Here is a 21661-nt window from a genome sequence, read left to right on the forward strand (position 1 = left end):
ACTTCGGTTTCCCGCTGCAAAGAGCTGTCTGACTGAAAGGTAAAGTGGTGAAAATATTTCAAATATAGTGTGCACTTAAACTATTTTTTTTAGGTGGCAGTTAAAAAATGACAGAGGGGTTCTCCACCCAAAAGACATGAAAACAAACACTGTTATTCCGTCTATTCTCAGAAAATTTCCCTTGATGCTCTGTGTCATCTCGAACATTTTTCACCATTCATTCTGTATGGAGCAGCTATACTTTATACTTAATGCCATCATAAATTTGACTTTACATTTTTGGACAGTTTTTCATGTTTACTATTTTTGGACTGTTTTGAACCATAGGAATAACATCTATGAATTTGAAAACGGGCTTAGTTCCCCTTTAAATTAAATCATATGGACCTGCAGGGACCTCACCTGACAGAAAATCTGCATAAAATAATCATCCTCAAGCAGGGTAACTTAAATAAAACCAGGAACATATAAAAGATGAAACAAATGCTTATGAGCTTAATATAGAAAATTAAATTATTACAGTATGCATGTTGACCTATAGAGATAATAAAAATAAACACTTGCACCAGAAAAGTGTGCTTAAAAAATCTGAACAGGTCACCACATGTAAACCTCATTTCAGACCTCATGTAAAAAATAAAATAAAATAACCTCGTGGTCATGTGAGTAAATAAACAGATATTTGAAACATAAGAAGAGACAAACCTTTCCTTCATTACTGTAAAGTTTTGACAGGACACAAAGAGTGGAGTGGAGGGTTGAGTGTTTTGCAGCAGTAGTGCCGTGATGTCAGAGAGGATAAAGGAAGGTGAAAATGTCAGAACATCTTACCAACGCCTCGCGGGTCCCTGATCCAAGTGTAACGTGCTGTTGATGAGGTTGAGTGGTGATTGGGTGGACACGTCAGGATGTCAATGTTCTAGCAAGGAATAAAGGTTTCCTGGGAGTTTTTTTTTTTTCTTTTTTAATCCCAGTTTCAGAGACACACGTACACGGTGTTGTCCTGTGTTAATAGCCGTCTTTCTGAGTGTGCATCTGATCCTGGATCCTCTGCAGCATCTCCTGCATCCGCCGCAACTGTGAGGAGAAATGAGACGAGTGTTAGTACCACTGTTTGATCTCACACATCCGCAAGTTCCACTGTTATATTCACAGTGTTGTGACGGCAGTGCTGGCTTTTTATACCAGGTAATTACTTATGTATGACTGCACAAACAACGGATCAATAACACTCGGGAGATCAGTTCTTTCTAGATCACGTGACCTGCGCTAAACAACTGCAGGGAACTTGTGGCTCCTCCACTTGCCTCTACTCTATAAATATAAAATATACTCATATTTGGTTCATCTGTTAAGTTCTTTAGTTTTAGTGAGTAAAACTAAAATATTTGCTCTTTTAGATTTGTCATAACATTTTCGGGAATGCAGCAAAATGTCAGATGGACAAGCACATACAGTCTAGCGCTTTTTCTAGGACAGTATGTGTTGATAATGGCACAAATCAGCAAAACATTTCCCCTTTTCCACTTTAACCAATTGACCAATAATCAGAAAGTAATGATCAGATTCATTCACAATGAAAATAACTGATAATTAGTCAGTCAACAAAACATCAGAAAACAGTAAAAAAATGAAATAAAATAAAAACATCCTAATTTCCACAATGACATCCCCATTTTCCTTGTTGTCTGATAAAAATATAAAAATATTAATGTTTTCATATGATCCAAGACAAGAAAAAGCAACAGACTCTCATATTTGAGAAGCTGGAAACATGTAATGTTTTGCATTTGTGCTTGAACAATGAACAAAATGGTTAATCTCTTATCGAAATCACTTTCCAATAATCAGTTAATTGACTTATCATTGAAGTTGTCTAACTAAATTTAAATGTGGGTTACAGTGGGATGTAGAGGCTCATGCACACCTTCAATAACTTGTAGGCAGGTACGTAAGAGGAAAATGTCCATAGGTAAGAGAAGAGAATTCCCACAAAGTCATTTAAATTTCATTCAAATACACACGAAATGTTGTGTATTTAAATAAACTGTATTGTGAGTAATAGAACAGTGTGTGCTAGTTCTCTTCTCCTACGGATGTAAAAAAAAATAATAAAAACAACTGAGACGAAATGATCTCTTTATTTGATAAAATAAATCGATTTAGTGGAGAAGAGGGAGGGAACGGGAAGGATAACGTCTGTGATCATTCATCATGAACAGATGGATCATTGCCTGTTTAATTTTGAATAAAAAATAACACCATGTAGTTATTTATGCCCACCTCGGCTTGTTAGCTTGTCTAGAAAGTAATCACAGTGACTGAGCTTATACTGTATGAGAGGAATTTTAAAATTAAGAGACTAAAAGGAATAATATTTACTCTAAGAATATTACTTCTGACCAATGCCCCAACCCCCCCAAAGTTATACTTCATACTAATTTTATTTAGCCCTTGAACACATTTGCTGGGGTATTAAAATTATTGTTGCACACTAACAATCAGTATCTTAGTGAAGGTGTTTCCACCTCACTGACACGGAACAACTTTTACCAAAAAAGCAGAGCTGACTCCTAAAAGTGGGATTATGATACATTTTCCTGCCCAAAGTTCAAAGGTCCAAAGGGCTTGTGAGGAGAGGAAAGAAGAGGTTTAAATGTAAAGTTACACCATTTCATGTTTTTGAGGCCACTCATCGTCAGCCTCATAAAACATGACCCGGGTGTGCTTTAAAGAAAAACAAAAATCTGTGAGCTAAAGACACTCAGAGGGCCTCATCCGGCATTTCTCTTAGATCTGAGTGTGTGTGTGCACTGGGCTGGGGCTCTGAGTGCTCGTGATGGGCAGAAATGTGTTCAGACTCGTGATCATGTTGGTGGTGCGCGTCCGGTTGTTGGTCGTTGTGTCGTACCTCCTCATCTTTCTCTCGGATGAGCTTTTCTGTCTCGCTGTCCGACACTCCGGGCACTGCGGGGATGGGGAAGTCTGTGCCGCTCTCCCTGGTTAGTTTACTGAAGACAAGTTCAACATTTAGTTTTTAAAATTTGTTTGAAAATGATCCCAGTCATTGATGCAGATGTCACTACGCTGTATCACAGAGGGTGAGGCTAAAATGCTGTGTGGATCTGAATCAAGTCACAGGCTAATTATAGTGACTGAAGGATTTAACTGCTTTATAAGTAGCTACTGAGGATCTAGAAAAAACACTGAACATAGAAATTTTTGTGTAGCAGATAAACATGCTGAGTATCTGCAAGAGTACGGCAACATAACAGTGCCCAGATGTTGATGTCAAAATTATTAAGTAGATACCAGGTAAAGATCAGGGCTGCGGCTGACCTTCAATGTTGGAAAGCTTTATCACAATCATCATCAGGAGCTAAAAAACTGTCATCTGCACAGCATGACACATGAAGTGATGCACTCAAAAATACCTAAGTTACAAAGATCTAAATCTGAATGTCTTGCATGTGACTAAAAGGCATGATGGATGAGAGCTCTAAAGAAAAAAAAAATTTTAAAAATATTTTCAGCTGATTTATTTTCATAAATATTGGTCTCTAAATGTCTACTGGAGATCAATATGTTCCATATCTTGCTATTAAAAAGACTAATAATTCTCCTGCACTTTATTGTAGTATGTTAAGGTTGGCTGTTTGCTTCAGTGTGAGCATACTTGCGGTTGCGTTCCTTCACAACCATGCGGGTCATGCTCTGGATGCAGTGGGCTCTGTAGTTCTCGTAGTGAGTCTCCCGGGTCACGTCCTTCAGGTCTTGCATATGTGTGCGAACGAGCATGTTCCTCAGCTTCACAAAGTCACAGTGTGCAGAGTTCTCCACTGCAAACCACAATGTGAGGATCAATTTCAATTATATATATTATGCGGTCTTCAAACTGAAATGATGAAAAAGACTGACTGAAAAAGTGTTGCAAAGGATAAAAGAATCAATAAACACACAACTTTTTTTTTTTAGTCTCCATTTACATAAACAGTCATTTTTTGCATGTATACAGCAAGAATATTTTCATTTCTTTGAAGGGTTGACTTCAACCAAACCATAGTTGGTGATTGTTGGAACAGCTTTGAGATCAACGAAGCAGTTTAGGGGAGTTTTATCTTGTTTCCGTCTACTTCCTGTTAAAATTACGGCTGATTTAAATGAAGTTTAATGAGGTTGACCATAGTGATTCTGGGTCTGTTTCTTGCTAAAAAAAAAAGGATCTTACTCTTTAGCAAAGAGGTCTGTAGGGATCTTTTTCATTACATTGGCAAAAAACAAGAACCTTTAGTGAAAATAAGTGCCCTAAGTGGTTACATGGCAGTCTGTTTTGCAGCTGCAGTGATCTCACTCAACACCAGACACCAGAAATTGTTGTTCCCATTAGTCACTTAAACACAAAAACTTGTCCAGGTAAAAAATGACTAAAGTTGGAGAACAGACTTACCCTCTACGATGCCCCAGGGGTACAGACGGCCTCGCACCCTCTTCCCTTTGGCCTCCACCACTGTGTTGCTGCCGATCACTGCAAAGGGAATGCTTTCCTTGTTGGGAGAACAGAAAAGGATCATAAACGTTTTAAAGAAATCTGACAGTGGAGGGTGACTGGTTAAGGTGTGACTGGTGAGTGGTGCAGTGGAGATATGTCAATTGTTTTGTTTTTACCTTTCCATGAATGCCTTCTCACTGCCATCTTTCTTTTTGTCCTCATTTCTGCTTACTCTCATCTGAAACTACGCTCCATAGTTCTGTTACCTAAATAATAACTTCTCATTCATTATTCCAACTCTCCCATCTTTTATTATAATTTGTCATTTTTCTGCTGCAGTTAACAAAGTGCTCTTATCAGAGGCCACTCAAGGACAGAGGTAAAACGAGATATGCTGGCACACTGACTGTGTCCTGGCAGCAAATTATGGTGCCAGCCGAGCAAAAATGGTTGACTCATCATGACTGTGTAGTCAGTTGTGAACTGACTGCCAAGGTCTTGTTTTATATGGTCTACATTTATTTTAACCTCACTACACTCTGGTAATTGAATAAACTCTTCTTGGGTGTGATTGGGACAAAAAAAGGCTCAATCCTGCAAAATAAAAAAATCTATATATACAGTATATACTTGCTATACGTATGTGCTGTGTAGTTTTGTTTACTGTACGATCCAAGCGAGGACCCAGTTTTGCAAATGACTGCAAAAGTGCAACAGTCTGCAGACCCCAAACTGTTGAAAGAAGGAGCAAAAGGGAAAAGACATTGGGCAGTTCTGTCTCTCACCTTCAGCTGAAGGTCCTGCTGCTTAAATTCCTCATCTTCATCCGAGTCACAGTCGGGGAACTGGTATATCTTGATACCATATTGCTCAATCTCCTCTCGGATCTACGGGGAAAACATGCATTTTGCTTGTCAAACACTGACTAAGTTTACATGCACAACTTGCCCTTATTCCAAAAAAGACAACATTCTTACTGAGCTGTTTACATGTCTAACGAAAGTGAATATTACACTAATATTCCTGTTTACATACAGCCGTGCATACTTCAATTAATGTGCCTTAACATGCCATTTATCACTTCAAAATATGAACAAGTGGAACGGCTGGAGCTGCTCGTGCCGTGTGAATCTAATTTGTTTCAGTTGGCGGACTTGTTGGACTGTGCGAACACAGCCTCCCTCTTTGCTTACCTCAACTTCCTTGTTGAAAGGGTTGGGATTGTTCATATCTAAGTCTGTCATAATGTTAAAAAATTGGTATGTTTCCCCTCCTGACCAGAAATGTGAGCTTTTCTTTTTGATTTGAATCTCTACCCCACAGCCTTCAAACGGTTGATTAGTTGGTTTGTGGAAAACACATCCATGACAACACACAGAGCTGACAGTAAACAGGGACAAGGCCAAATGTCGTAATCTGCAGTAAAAATCCCAATTGAAATGCATATTCTAAATACGACGTTTACATGTGAAATACACACATACAATAAATGCTATTAAGACAAGAATAATATCGGCATATTCCACGTCTTAATCGGAAAATGCTTCATTCGAAAAAAAAGCCTAATTCAGAAAGTCCAAAACTCTCTGCAATATTGTAATACTCTGAATACTAGCAACATATTAACGTACATTTACATGTAGTCACTAATAAATTAGTTCTGTGAATCTCTGCTCTGTAATCAGTTTTATTCATAAGATGAAACATGTAGGGATCGACAGTTTATTAGAGATTAGCCTTACCTTAATTTTCTTTTTCTTGACCTCAGTGGGGGTGAGTGTGTCTGCTTTGGCCAAGATGGGGACGATGTTAACCTTCTCGTGCAGAGCTTTCATAAATTCCACGTCCAAAGGCCGGAGGCTTTGAGAAACACAAAACATCCGTGTAAGGCATAAGATGATGTTTCAGGTCAATCAGTGGCTTTGCTCTGTAAGTGACCTCTTGGTGCCTGATGACTCATGAATGAAGCTCATCACCAGAGGGAGCACTTCCTCCATCACTGCGACTTTAGAAATGCACTGCAGCATTACTTGAGGTCTGTGGCATGTTTATATTTTAATGAGCGCAGTGATGTGGAACAGTGCATGTGCACAACTGCGGCAAAAAGCACAAACAATTGATTAGAGAGAAAGCGCTGCAGTACATGTAAATCCACCTGAAGGCAGCGGAGAACTGCTTTAACTTGAGGCAAGAGCCCCTTGCATTAACAATTTATGGGACTGAAAACCCTGCACGAAAAAACTGTTTTGCTGGATATATTTAATAAATCTCAATTACTCAGATGGTAGTGTGTGCGCACGAAAAAAAGCTGTGTAATTTAGAGAAAGTAAAGGCAGTCACAGCTCGGACATTACATACTGCAGTGGAAATGGATTAATATTCTTCATTATTAGGGGTGATAAATGAGAGAGAGACAAAGACAGCAACCTAATCCCTATGAGAGCACTGAGCATTTGTCATACCCATGACCAAAGGGTGAGATGAAATAGAGGCAGCAGTGCACGCGGTTGTCCTGGATGTTCTTTCGGTTGAGGCCACTCTCGTCCCTGAAGTACTGCTCAAACTGCTGGTCGATGTAGTCAGCCACTGACTTCCAGCTACAGCAGAAACATACAGGGACATTCAGTCTCTGAGGCAATGCAACAGCTGAAATACTGCACAAGACTTGTTAAACACAACAGAGCTAAAAAGAGGTTATCCAGCTGAGCTTGGTGAGTAGAGTCAGCATTTGGCATCAGGTTATTTCATTAAACATATACTTTTACACATACTAGGCACATTGTTTTGATACAAAGGTGGTTGAAAATTGGCAGTGAACTATGGTAAACCTTCCTCCATCTAACCAGAGCCCAGATCTCCTTGCTCATCTCTTAGCTCAAATTTTTCGCTGGCTCTAGGGCTGCTGCCCAAAGATGTACTGTCAATCTCAGACCAAACTCAAATCAAACTGGAAAAGTAGGCAGTGCTGATTGAATATAAACTAAGATTCTGTTTCTGTTTTGCCTATTTCTCACTTAAAAATGTTATCAGAAAGATATTTTAGCGCACTGGTTGGCTACAATACAAGAATCTATAAACAGGAAGCAGGTCCCGTACTGTTTCCTGTATTGTAAAAATGGGGTCTGAAAGTATTGACATCAGTAAAACAGTAAAACTGTGCAGTACTGAAAAATCTGAGCCAAGATTTTGCCACAAACATTTGCCAGAAACATATTTTAGCTTACTGGTAACACTAATTCGAGACTGTTTGTTACCACCAAGCCCCCAGCAATTGCGCTAGGCTCAGATACAAATTTTACATAGTGGCCAAAAATGGAATTACACCGTCTGAGTCGGTGACGTGATGACACTGGCCCAGAAAGACTTTTCCCCATTGACTTTCGTCGGGAAAGAGACGTCTGTAAATCAGTGAATACATTTTTTTCAGCATCGAAACCCCTGTGAAACAACTCTTGTCACTATCTAGATTTAAAACATCCAGTATAATAACATTTGGAAAGTCTAAAAGAGCGGCAAAATTACATTTTTTAGTCTGCCATTCAAGCAAGCAAGGCGGTAATCCAGAAGTCGGTCGCTCTGCCGGCGGAAGTTCCCCGCTCGGTCACACTATTATTTCGTGTTTTAAAAACGGCCAAACTCGCATTACGTTACCCATCAGCTGGAGTGTTTATTGGTCTGATGCAGTGCAGTGCAATCTGATAGTTGTAGAATTTCTAACTCTTGCACAAAAGTAGATGCAATAGTCCTTTTCCTGTGTTTTCTCTGATAATGTAGCACTGACTTCAAAAATATTTGCATCTCTCTGCATAGACAGTGTAATTTTATGACAAGACAGTCTTTCCAGCAGCGAAATCATTCTTTCATCAAAGGTGTTTGACACGTACCATTCAGTGTTGTTTACAGCATCCCCAAACCCAGGGGTGTCCACGATGGTGAGCTTCAGTTTGACACCTTTTTCTTCTATATCCACCGTGTGTTTGGTGATTTCTACTGTTTGTGTTATTCGCTCTGGGGGAAGGACACAAACAAATCACTGTTTACAGTATCAGCCTTGACATATTGTAGAGTAAATGTTATAAAGCAAAACATATATAAAAAGCTGAAGTGTCCTCACCCTCAGCATTGAGCAGCTTCCTATCTTTGTACAGATCTGTGAGAAAGAGGCTGTTGACGAGGGTGGACTTTCCTAGGCCGGACTCCCCTTCAAACAAAGAACAACAAAGACAAAAAGAGCAAGGCTTAAGGCTTTTTAAAGTAAGAGGAAGGCTCGAGATCAAATGTAGGCAGATGTGCAAACGAGGATTTACCTGCCACCATGAGTGTGAAGTCAAATCCCTTCTTCACTGACTTGCGGTGCACCTGGTTCGGCAGCGTCGCAAAACCCACATATTCCTTGTCCTGGTCCTACAAAATACACAAGAAGAAGAAAAAATAAATCAGGAAAGCACACATTAACACATAAACACATTAATAGTGCTCCACTCCATGTCAGCAGCATATCAACTTTCCCACAAATAGTTTGATACCTGACTAAAGTCAGCAACACAACAAAAGCAAAACGCATCGCTAGCATCACTGAGCCCCATTCACAACCTTTTCCACAACAATTCAACCTTTTTATATCAAATAAAGCAAAATATCAGACTTTTATACAATATTGCACAAGCTCAGTCACATCCCATGAACTGTATCCATCACTCTATAGATGAACACATAACAGCACGCAAGCATCATCGCCTGAAAGCAGAACTAAACCACACAGATGGTGTTTATCATCTCTGCAGGTTACTCAGCAGGGCTTCCTCATGTTACCTCATTATTGTCGTATGGGTCAAATCGCCCCCAGGGACTCTTGGGCCTGGTGGGACTGACGGGGCACGGTAAGTCAAACTCCACACTCCTGCTCTGCGGTAAACTGGGCTCTGAACCTGAATCCGACTGTGCTCTGCCTGCCACGGGGGGACGCAAATATGACGGGGTGAGGGGGCGGTCTTCACCCTCAGCTTCCCTGTCTGCATCATGAGGCTCAGGGCCATGAGGGTGGTGTTGGTGGTGCTTGTGGTCATGGTGTTGGTGGTCGTGCCCTCCTTGGTGGTGAGGGTCTTGCATAATGTTCTCCACTTCTGAGTCGTCTGAATGACTTGAATGCTACAGAGAGACGCCGCGGTTGGAGGGAGTTGATGGCAGCGCAGAGGAATGGGCAGGGAAAAAAATAGAGGGTGGAGGCAAAGATGGGCAGAGGAGAGGTTGATAAGGAGGAGGAGGTCCAGAGGGTGGAAAATGCACACTTTAGAGATGGTCACACTATTTTACCGTGACCAAAAATATGCAACATGTAGGGTGTAATTTAGTTGGTAATTGCATCATCATTAATGAGGACGGATCTGGTCACAGATGAACAACAATGTAAGCAATCTATCTAAGATGATCTGTGTGTTGTTTCATCCCTACGAACTAATATTTACTGAGCTGTGATACTTATTTTCTTGGAAGCAGAGAGTTTTTCCTACATCACGGACTCTAAATTTCCTGACCACTTTATACATTTTGCAGAGCTTATATGAAGCAAAAAGGCCTTCTCTGTGGCTGTTAGGTGACAAGGGCTATTTCAGGCTTTTGAGTACATGAGTTTATCCTTCACCTCTGGGTTTTTGGTAGTAATACTGACACAAAGCTAAAATAAAAAATAATAAAGTGTAGCTTTTCCTGTAAGAGGATACACAGCTAAAGTGTAGGCTGCTGTGCATATTCTGGACTCCAGTTACCACAAACTAAAGACTCCCTGCACGTGGAGCACAAAGATAAATAATGCAGCGGACCCTCAGAAAGCAATGAGGCCATTTAAATTCAGCTGTGGGCCCATACTGTGACTCTGCACTCATGTTATGTTTATGCACTATGCATTAGCTGAGGGGTAAAAGTAGAGTGGGTTGCTGGGACAGGACACGTGAAGATTCAACTTTTGGTCTGTATGAAAAATACATATATATGGCTGTTATATATGGCTCTTTGTTGAGGCCTAACAGGCAGACTTTCTTCAGTTTAAGGCAAGATAGATTTAAGACTTAAGGATTTTTTTTTTTTTTTACTGCAACTAGGACCAAAATTTCAGACCAATTTTACAATAACCCAAACTGAATCTTTACCTTTACCTACCAATATATCGTACATGTGGAGGACAGTACTTGTTGAAATACTGTGGAGCCCAATTATGAAACATGAACTTGAACTTTTTTAACTGAATCAATATATTTGTCCTGATGTAAAAATAAATTTAAAGGTGGTTTCATGACAAAAGTTTTGGTACTGTATAGACCATCACTGTGCTGTGTAGCGGTTTGTTTTATACAGTATTGATGATAGAGTTAGTATTTTACATGGCATAATGTTGTATTTTTACATCCACATTAATTATATTCTCATCTTAAGATAAAGCTCTTAGAAAATCCCAGAGTGGGTTTCTACCCCATCTGCACATGTATATTGTCTCTCTCTCTCTCTTTAAAAAAAACCTAAATGCGCAAATAAACTAAAAATTACAATCTGTTACTTTGGGTTAGGGGCAATCATGCCCAAATGTTTATTGTGACATAAAACATAATTATATTCCGTCCAGTAAAAAGTCCTATTTAAAAGCCACTTATGTTGAATTTAAACTTCCCCATGCTGTCCAGGGTATAAAGAGGGCTCGGTAGCAGCTGATCCTCTGCTCTGAGAACCCAGAAAGAAAATATGACTTTTTGTTTTAACTATCCCGATAAGTGTAGCATTAAAATGAGAGGCTTTTGTTTAATTATTTTTAAAAATAGATGCAACATCATAAATAGAAAAACAAATCCTACTTCCCATGTCATAGTATTTTTAATACTTTTGACTTAATACTAATTAAGACCTTTTTTTTTTTTTTTTAGATAAATGAATTTAATGCCTTTTAAGACTTTGTAAGGATCTACAGGAAACAGGGTCAGGTGAACTTAAGTGGACAAAATCAAAGTCTGCCACGAGAGGGAAATTAATTCGAGAGTTTGGGGGGTTTTTTGTGGGGTATAAGTGGTACCTTCTCAGCATCATGGTCCCTGCTGTGATTAGGGGAGGCAGGGCAGGAGTCCTGCTCGTCTGATGAAGAGTGAGCCTCAGCCTCATGGTCACTGTCCTCCATTGCTACTGGGGCTACAGCGCACGCTGCAATCTCCAACCAGAAGGGAGCACACACGTGGAGAGGTTTACAAGAGGAGGGAGGGTCACGTCAGGAGAGGAAGAGGGTTCGCCATGAGGAAATTAGGTGCATGAGGTTCAAGAGCCGGGAGCGATATGACAAGAGGAGTGAGCGCGATCAGGCACGACAGATGAAGACAAGAAGGAAGATGAAGAAAAAAAATCAAATGATTAAATAAAGCCAAAGTAACGACATATGAATGCATACAGTTTGCCACAGGAAATGGTGTGATTGCAGAACAGATAAGAGTAAGCAGAGGGATGAGCGACGCATAATGGCATTTTTAGGGAAGTTGTTTCCACACTCTGACAATATAAAGTCAGCCCAATCTGCCATTTCAGAGCTGCCTTGCGTTATTAGTTCCTCTGATATCGCTCCATTCAGTGTTTCAGGCACCACCAAAAATGTCCGGGCCAGCTAATGTCAGCAGTGCCAGCAGATATGATTATCTGTGCCAGCTGCCGTTACATAATGCAGGAAGTCACTGAAAGTTTGATGAACAGCAAAGTAAAATACACTTAGTCACACTTCCTTCCAAAGATTTAATTTATGTTTACAGAAGTGATGGGCGGACCAACTCTTTTCAGTTTCCGTTCCTTTGAGTTGATACATGTGTCAAACCTTTCAAACTTTTGAATTTTGATACTGTTTGCAAAAATTTCTCAGTAGCACACCGTTATAGTACCTGCAGGTTCGTCAGCTTGTGAAACCCGCCCCTCAATAGTTCAACCTCGCTTGTTTATTCAGTACCATCTCTGTACTATGTTAAAAAACATAATGGATTCATGAACACTTTCTGGACACTTAAAATAGTTTTGCAAAAAGATTTGTTCTTTCATTTTTGCCTGTCGCTAGTTTACAGCCACTCTGGAGTCAATCATCACTTTATTGCCTTACATGTGAATATCCCCACTGGAATGTACTTTAAGAGGCTAAATTTTGACAGATTAAAGTGAGATAGTTTGGTATCCCTCCATCACTGTTCAACCAAAGTTTAAAAAAAATCTTTTCTTTTTCAAAATCTTCCTATCTGTCACCCTTACATGGTTTATGTCCTCCATCCATGGCCTACAGTTTTAATTATGCTGGGATTCAGAGCTTTAGGGCAGAGGAGAAATTGATAGTTTCACAGTTTAGGAAACTAGTGACCTGCTTTTCAGAAAGATCAATGCCCAACATGGTGGATCCTGTGACCCACATAGAAGAGATGGTCAATTGCACAGCTTTGACAGCTTTGGGAGTAGAAATGCTACCAACTTTCAATTGCTTCATGTTAAAAAGTAAGCTGATTATCTTCAACAAAATCAGAAGTAATCTCTTTCTAAAATCACAACTGCAGCACACACAGAAACAACAGTAAAATGCAAACGCCACCTTCCTCAGAAAAATGGATCACACAAGTTGCATCACAGTCTCACCCCCAAACTCCATCTATGCAGAGTCTCACCCCGCTCTAGCAGAGCCTCACCTGCGGTGCCTTTAATCAGCGCGTAAAGCCTCTTCTTCTGTCTCTGCGTACACTGCTCTTCATGCCCACTACAGCAGGCAGCAGGAAGCAGAGACCAGAAGCTCCAGCATTTATACGCCTCCATCCCAAAGGACACAGCGCCCTTCAGCCTCATCGAGCCGCTCAGCGCCTCAGGGAACTGATCATCAGCATTGACGAGCTACGGCCACCGTTCACAAACTACACACCAAGTACAAGCTCTAATGCAGAACATGTTGTAGCAGTAGAGCTCTTTTTCAGACATGACACAACATACTATTAATGCTTTTAAAACAAGGACCCTTGACAGCTAATATTGGCTGTGACTGTGTTAGACTCACTCCAACACAATGGGGCTACACACTGGGAGAGTCAATTTAAAGTAGAGTTATAACAAACCTGTATCCACCACACTGTCAGATTAACCACTTTAACAGCTTTAGGAAATACCTCACTGACAAAATGACCATTTGTATATCAATTACTCATCCTGTGTTACACTGAATTTGTGTAAAGTGTTAAACAGTGTCAAAACATCCATTTACAAACTCTCACACAACTCATTCCATAAAATCCCAGTCTCATTTGTCCAGTATCCATATGTTCAGTATCTACCAAACACAATGTATTTTCACTAAAATGTCGTTTATTAAAAACACTTCCCACATACGAGTGGAATGCTGCATGCCTATTCAACCATGCATGAGACAGGTTTGTATTTTATATTTTTAATATTTTCAATATTCAGTTTGGGCAAAAATGCATGTTTGGGAAATAGGCTCCTGAGCATATGATATATGGATAAATGAGACCTTGATTATACTGCACTACTTGTGTGAGTTTGTATACAGATGTTTTGACACAGTTTTGCTGCTGTTAATTGCAGACCCCCTTTTAATATCATGAATTCAGCAACAGAGTGTACGTAATAATGAACATTTTTGAGGGTAAGTATTCATTGAATGTCCCATCATCACGAATGATATATTAATCATAACTTGCGATGATAATGAGTTCACTAATGAAGCTAATGAATGAAATAATTATGAACTATTTATACACCAGCATACTTGTATGCACATACCACATTAAGCTTTAAGGAGACTTCCTCATTTTTATGCTAATATATGCAGCAAGTTGCTCCAAAAGTAATCTGACTCTCGGCTCTATGAGGTGTTTTTACAAGACACAGCACCAGGATGACAAAATGTCTGGGATAAAATCACTCACAAAGTTATGATTAACAGCCTCATCACATGTAATAAATACAAATATGATTATTATAAATATAATTTACATTTACTTGTATGTTTTTGCTTTTTCATTTAATGATTATTTAACTAGGAAAGCCAAATAGTTACAGAAAGAAAAAAAGACAAAATAAAGGTTAAGAGGAGAAATCAAATAATAAATTCTAATTTTAAAAAACAAATTTTAAAAAGTTAGGTTTGTACTTAGGTGTATCAAAAACATTGATCTCTTACAGAAACTGCCTCTGCTTCTTTCATTTTAGATTTAAAAGCATTAAATGACATTAATTTCTTGAGTTTCAAGTTATTCTGTGAAATATTGCATGCAGAGGGTGCAGAACACACAAATGGCCTTTTTCTAATTTCCATACGGTCATTCAGTCCAAAATTCAGGAAAGCTTGGATACTTACTCAATGCCACAACAGTTTAACCAAGACAATCTTTTGATTCTGTTTCTTGGATCTACATCAGGTCAAAAACCTTGACGGAGATCCAACTATCAGTGAGAGACCCATCAGCCAACTGAGTTGTGCAGTATGCTAGTCAAGTATTCCATGCAATGTACTTCTTGGGACATTTTTGTCCTCAGATTTAGTGAGTGCTATTGACTTTCATGGTATTCTTAGTTACAGGGAGCTGCAGACAAGCAGGCAGCAGCACAGAGGCAGAGAGTCACTGTACAGTAGGGCTCTGAGAAAAGTAAGGCTGTGAGAAAATGTATCGTCTCTCTTCTGCTTACAGGTGGTGAATTTGATCGTTAGCGCAGTTAGCTTGTTAAGTATGCTACATGAGTGCTGCTGTCACAATGATCGCCCTGCTGAGCCCCATTCAAACTCTAAAACTCAACGTAATTCCGAGTCAGGTAAAGCCCTAGTTTTTGGATAGCCTTGCACCTATGTGGTGTGCGTTTAATTATCCACTAAAATCGCCTATGAATTCAGCGCAGATCATCCTATCCTATGTACTGTACTGTAACTCATAATAGTATGTCAGAGCTTTACAGTTAATGAATCTTCTGGATACATGATAAGCTGTATCAACCATATGAAGACATTGAGCAGAGGTATACATATACAGTATGAAAGACCACCATCGACTAACACAGGCAAAAAAAAAAAAAAAAAGGAGGAATGTTTATATATTTTTTAATAAACTCAAAAGTTAAACCACTTTCCTTCAGTGGCATTTCTGAATGCTGACCCTGCCTTTTGAGCCTTTTCCTCTCCCACTGAACCAGCCAGGTTATTAGTCCATGATGCTATTAGTCTTGATATTTAAGTCTTTGGAAAAACACCCCCCACATTTACAGCTGAGAGGGTTTTAAGGCATTAGAGAAGGGAAGGGATTTCTGTTTTCATTCATGCCTGCCCAGGTGGCCAAAACCACATATCGACAGTCAGCTGGAGTTAAAGAAAAAGAAAGAAGATGTGATGGATCTCACGAGAATGAAAGATGAGCAAAGCTCATGAACAAAAGTGTTTATGTTGAGTTTTATCAATGACATCATGCTTTCCAATCAGAGCTAATTTGTGTTCCTGGCACAAAGCTGCGTAAAGTCGGAAAAGTTGAGGGTTCGACGTTTGTATTAGCATTCCCTCCTTCAGGAAAAGGGATACAGAAGAGTCATTACGCTTCAGTAATCTTAGAGGTTCAACAGGGAAGAGAGATTTGATCTGTTTTTCACTGTGCACACTTTTTCCACATGCAAACATTTCCACAAGTCCAGAACTTTACGCTGCCATTTGAGTTTCTCCTGTCACACAGAAGCAGTAGCACTCGATCCTTTGCTTGAATTTAATCCCACTGAATTGCTCATTTTGCGTCACTCGCTGGACTCCAGTTTTCCACAGGTTCACCACCATGCAGGTGGAAGATTGACTGTGCAGGGTCTGGTGCTTTAACTTAACCCACCCAAAAATGACACCAGAACTAACACCACATAATAGTTGAGTGTCAAATGTAGCTCAGTTGACAGAGCAGGCACCCCATGTACAGAGGAGGTCCTCGCTGCAGCAGCCGAGGGTTCGATTCCGGCCTCAGACCTTTGCTGCATGTCGTCCCCTCTCTCTCCCCCTTTACGCTTGTACAGTCCTATCACAATAAAGGTAAAAGCCTTAAAAAACAAAAAACTGTCAAATGTAAAATGTTCTAAAATCACCTAAAGTCTAACATGTACTAACTGACAATAACTTTGTGTTTGTTTTTACGAGTTTCATATGCAGATATTTCCTGTAAATCAGCCTGTTTCACCTGAAAAGCCTGTCCACTTCCAGACCCCAACCAAACCAAAGTCGGGTTTTCGTGTGTAGCAGATATATCGATATATAAGTGACTGGCTAAAGGATACAAACATCAAAACATTAACGCAGCTCTAATTAGCCATAACAACAAAGCCATAACATCAGAGGCGGCCCTATCCATAAAGTGATACACGCAGCCACTTAAGGCCCCCTAGAAGAGTTTTTTTTTCCTCTCTTTTTTCTGTTAATTAACAAGAGAAAATAACGAAATAAAAATTAAACTAACCCAAACAATGGAAAAAAGGCATTTCTTTAAAGGCATTATTTTTATTGGAAAATAAAGACTGTTCTGATTTTGAATGCACCACACTCTTGGAACGCAGAGCGCACTCAGGGCACAGACGGAGCAACAGAGTATCAGGCAAAGTGAAAGTGAAACTTCACGGTACATTGCGTTACGTCTAAAAGCTTCATACCATGCACAGTCATAAGTCCTTTCAAAATACAACAAGTTTGGAAAGAGAACCAACAAGCAAGATACTCCAAGACACCCTGGCCTCTTTTACAAGACAAAGTGTCACCCAACTTTGAGTAGGATTTACAGAACTGTCCTCTTATCTGCTATATTACTTACATGGTGTGAAAACTGTCTTCTATAGCTAGAGTGAAATCAAATGGGCTCTGACATCAATTTTACACATTTTCATTAGGCAGCCACACAGAGTCTCCCACTGGAAAGAGTCACAGCTGAGACCTGAACCAATTACAATTTCCATATTTGGCCAAACTGATATTTCAGTCCCTCTTGAGGGTTAGTTAATCGTGACTAAAAAACAACTTCATCAGCAGTGACGCCATGCAGAGATTACCAATGATGAAACAGAATATATAATCCTCAGACCAGGTGAAACCTCATTGTGGTTGGCTCTGGTCCAGAGTGACAGAAAGTAGCTGAGGCCCCAGAGTGAGACATATGGTTGCAAATGTCTCAGACAAGCCACAAACACAAAAATAGAACTATTTTGTGACAAATAAGCGTTCGTTCACAATGGGACAACTCAAGGCCACTTAAAGACTTCCTAAAAAGAACATTTTCTACATAGCCAATAAATGAGACTTAGTGGGAAATTAAAGAAAGGTATGTAGACAGGAACACTGAGCTTGAAGTATTGACAATATATTTTGTACTTTGTCAAAAGCTGCTTCTTTGGCATTTCCTGCAATTCTAATAAAATTGCACGTGTTGTGTGTTGATGCCACTTAACCCTCTAAAACCCACCACAGTTGTGCGTCAACTTTTTCTAGTCATAAATCTATAATAAACATTGTGTTTTGGTTAGGCACCTATTTAAACTTGGAAAATTTAGAGTGTAGGAGCTTAGAACATTATGGTATGAAGCATTTGACCGCCATTCCTGTGCTCAGTTATGTCTCATAAGTTGTTAAAGCAATTTTTGTGTTAACACCATTTCTTCCAAATATTTGGCACTAAATTTAGGCATCTTTGTACTGCACGCAAAAACCTGGAGGGTTTTTGCCCCAAACTGCATGGGACTATGCCTGGTGAGACCATGCTGATGATGTGAGCTCAACTCCATTTTACTCTGTGTAGCAGTCTGGACTCGCTGCCGCCCCAAACACTTTCCAGAAATTAAAATCTAGTCAGGGCCAATCGGGACCAATCAGGGATCTGCATTTAAGTTTACAAAATAGGCACTCAGCAATCAGTGACTGCATTGTAGTTGATGATGTGTAATACAGGCTTGCAGATCCGTAGTAACAAGCGCTTACCCTAACATTTGTAAACAAAGCGATAATTGAAATTATTGCAGGTATAGTCAATATCAATAATTAAACAAGAACAATAGTACTCAGAGTTTCTATGAAGAGAAAGATATTTTTGCCGACTAGATTTGGCAAAAGCTTGATTTATCAACCGGCTCAGTTGATGAAGATGTTCCCTATTTCAAATCCTTGTTCATTTTTGTGTTGTATCTGATTGCGCTGCTGGAGGAGCTGATACAAGAGACTTCAAAGCTGGGGATCTTGGCCATGTAGATCCGCGCTCACAATGCTTCAGACATGAAAAACAAGGATGCTGCCAGCTGGTGAATAAATTGTATTTTTTCAGCTTCTATTACTGTCTAACATAACAACGTATTTGTGTAGTAACGGCTAGTGCTGACGTCAGGCTTGGCTGCAGGAGTTTGTTTGTCAAAGCAAGTATTCATCAGTCTGCTCCTAACAGGCTAAATGGGGACTCTAATGTCAGTAAAGGGGAAATTCATGGGTACCCGTAGAACCTATTTTCATTCAGATATCCTGAGGTAAGGGTCAAGGGACCCCTGTGAAAATTAAAGCCTAACTTTGAAGTTACTTAGCACCCTTCCTGACAAGCTAGCATGACATGGTTGGTTCCCAGCCTGCTAGACCTGCTAAAAGACAGTAATATTGGCCAGGTCTCTTGGGCTTAGCAGTATCACATGCTGAACGCTCAATCAAAGATCTCAGCTGGAAAGGAGATGCTGGCCTAGAATATCCCGTCTGTCATGTAAACTGTGTGACCACTGAGCAGTTTATTGCATATACAGTACAGTACCAAGGGATCCAATAATGATAATGAAACTTAATAAGCAGTCTGAGGGGGGAATGGCAGGTTGCTGCACAACTACAGAAACTAATGATTCCCCTTTCAGTCAAAGCTTATCAAGGAGACCACTGTAAGTAGCCTCTTGAGTGTGTCAGAGAAATGTGGGACATATTCTATGCTGGGACTGAAGCCCATGCAGTCCCTGAGAAACAATTGTAGGACATGAAATCCAACTCAACACAAACAAGTTGTGTGGTTGACTTCGCTGCTCTGTTACTGTTGGACTGTGGTAGTGGGTTTGGCTGCCTCAGCGCTGATGGATGATGATTTGTTGCATGAAACAAAGCTCTCAGGGGAAAGCCCACTTCAAATGATCCTTGTATGACATGGGAAATGCAATCAGAAGCTGCCAGGAGTCATAAAGAAACTATACAGCGTGTTGTTATTGACCTATGATGAAAGCAGATTTCAGCTCCTGAGGAAATGCAGTCGACAGAGTCGTTTATAACCCAGATACAATAATTACTGTGCTATTATTCAATGAATGCTAAATCATTTTTGCTTGGCAGGCTTTGCCCCTGTTGGCAAGAATGAATACTTGACTGTATGCTGATCAAGTGATTGTACATGAAGTGGGATTGCAGTGACCAGTTTCTCTGCGGTTTAAAGCTCCAACTGAGTTTTAGACATTTTTTAAAGAAAAAAGCGTGAATATAAATGTGACTATTCACACTAGAAACAACGCTCTGTGTTTATTCCCCTTTAAAAAGTGGATGTTGTGGAATGCACAAGCTGAATACCAGTGAGGTTCCCCTTGTGGTGAGGCCAGTAGCAGGTGGTGAAGTTAGCCATGTGCACTCTGTGTGAATGCTGTGGTTGTTTGGATAGTTATAGCAGGTCTCTGTGTGAAGCTGGCTCAGTACAGAGAGAGAAAGAGAGAGACAGAAATAGTCCCCCTTCACCACACACTCCCACAGTTATAGAGCTGATGCAAATTTCCACGTGACCAAAACTCCACATATTCAGTGCAAAAGAAAACACAATTAAGACTTTCTCTGTGCTTTACCAGTGCATATCCCTAAGTCAGAAGAAGATAAAAAAGATGCCAGTGCACTTAAGATACGTGCATCTCCATCCCCAAATGTATTCAAGTCAAGTTTCTTCCACCACTCAGAGGCTAAAACACTCACCACACTCTCAATGCATTAAGCTGTCACGCCTGATCAATACATGTGTGTGTTAACTTCAAGGCAGAGAACAGGGAAAACTGCTCTGCAGATTCTCCTCGCAGTAGCTTAGCAGAAAATTGTCATTTCTTACATGCTCATACTTGAGCGCAAAGCCAGGTCACATGCATTCATGTGAAAAGTCCAGCTCTTGTGGATTCTGACATTTGTATACTGTATTTGCACAAGGGAAACCTGCAGCCACAGATGACTATCTTGGACGACTGGAGAAAAAAAAACACAGAGCAAGCCACAAACAGAGAGACACACTTAATTACAGGGTCAGCTAGAAGGAAAGCAAGGAGCACATACCTCTGTATCACTGTTTGCTTCTGAATTTGCTGCCATATTATCCCGTCAGAACCTTAGTTTCACCAAACAGCCAGAGAAGAGAAAGAAACCAGTGAAAAGGCCTTTGGAAAGCTCCTCAGTGTCACTTCTTTAGTTTCAGGACACCCCACGTTACATAAGCACACCTATTTTCCCTACCTCACCAATCAGATGGCATCCAGTTTTCTTTCCCAACTCCCCCCACCCCCACTCACTTAGACTGGTCTTTTTTAAAAACAGGTACATCTTCGATCTCTACCGCTCTGCATCTGGAGCAATTCAAAAGCTCCACCCTACTCTCGTGTTTTGGCCAATCTGCAGCAAATATGCAGATGAGCTGCAGCTGAAGTGACAGCAGATCGTGTCTGCGGAGATGTCTCCACTACAGAGGAGGTGATGCTCTGCAGGGAGCTCGACAACATCTGCCTTGTCGCCTTGCTTCAAGCCTGCCGTGCCCTCAATCTTAAAGCCGCATATGTGGGATCGCAGCAGACAAATGATCACACAGGAACAAAATGTCACTAGCACACGGGCATGAATAAAAAGTGTAGAGAAGTTTCAACTGAGTTGAAATTATTGGAATATAAAAGGTGAAAAAAAACGTGACTCAATTAATCAGTATGTTAAAAAATCAAAGATATGGGGTCTGAGCATCAGAGAAACACAACAACAGCATGCACATAAATTCTTACAATGGCCGTCACATCCAACCCAGACCTCCCAGCTGGCAGCACCAGGGCCAGAGTGGTACAAGAGGAGTCAGTGTGTGTGTCCATGGTGGGGAGGAGAGGTGACTTGTGGCCCACATGCTACAAAAAAATCTTTTTTTATCT

The 21661-nt window shown here is 40.2% G+C and overlaps 1 protein-coding gene across 2 annotated transcripts in view; it reads right to left on the reverse strand.

Moving 5' to 3' along the window:
- The window catches only part of sept4b (septin 4b), a 53239-nt gene continuing 31578 nt past the window's right edge, over positions 1–21661 (reverse strand). Inside the window, exons 3-12 of one of the 2 annotated variants that reach the window (XM_042486456.1) lie at positions 8797–8893; positions 8604–8690; positions 8374–8497; positions 6952–7086; positions 6232–6349; positions 5275–5376; positions 4448–4544; positions 3677–3839; positions 2912–3011; positions 1–1077 (exon numbers count right to left, since the gene is read on the reverse strand). In XM_042486456.1, the coding sequence (XP_042342390.1) occupies positions 1009–1077; positions 2912–3011; positions 3677–3839; positions 4448–4544; positions 5275–5376; positions 6232–6349; positions 6952–7086; positions 8374–8497; positions 8604–8690; positions 8797–8893 (1092 nt within the window). In that variant the 3' untranslated portion in view covers positions 1–1008. Of the gene's footprint in view, positions 1078–1902; positions 3012–3676; positions 3840–4447; positions 4545–5274; positions 5377–6231; positions 6350–6951; positions 7087–8373; positions 8498–8603; positions 8691–8796; positions 8894–21661 lie in introns of those variants that run through there. The other variant, XM_042486455.1, reaches the window with a different exon arrangement.

This window comes from Plectropomus leopardus, chromosome 5 (genome assembly GCF_008729295.1).
Source record: "Plectropomus leopardus isolate mb chromosome 5, YSFRI_Pleo_2.0, whole genome shotgun sequence".
NCBI classification, from domain to species: domain Eukaryota; kingdom Metazoa; phylum Chordata; class Actinopteri; order Perciformes; family Serranidae; genus Plectropomus; species Plectropomus leopardus.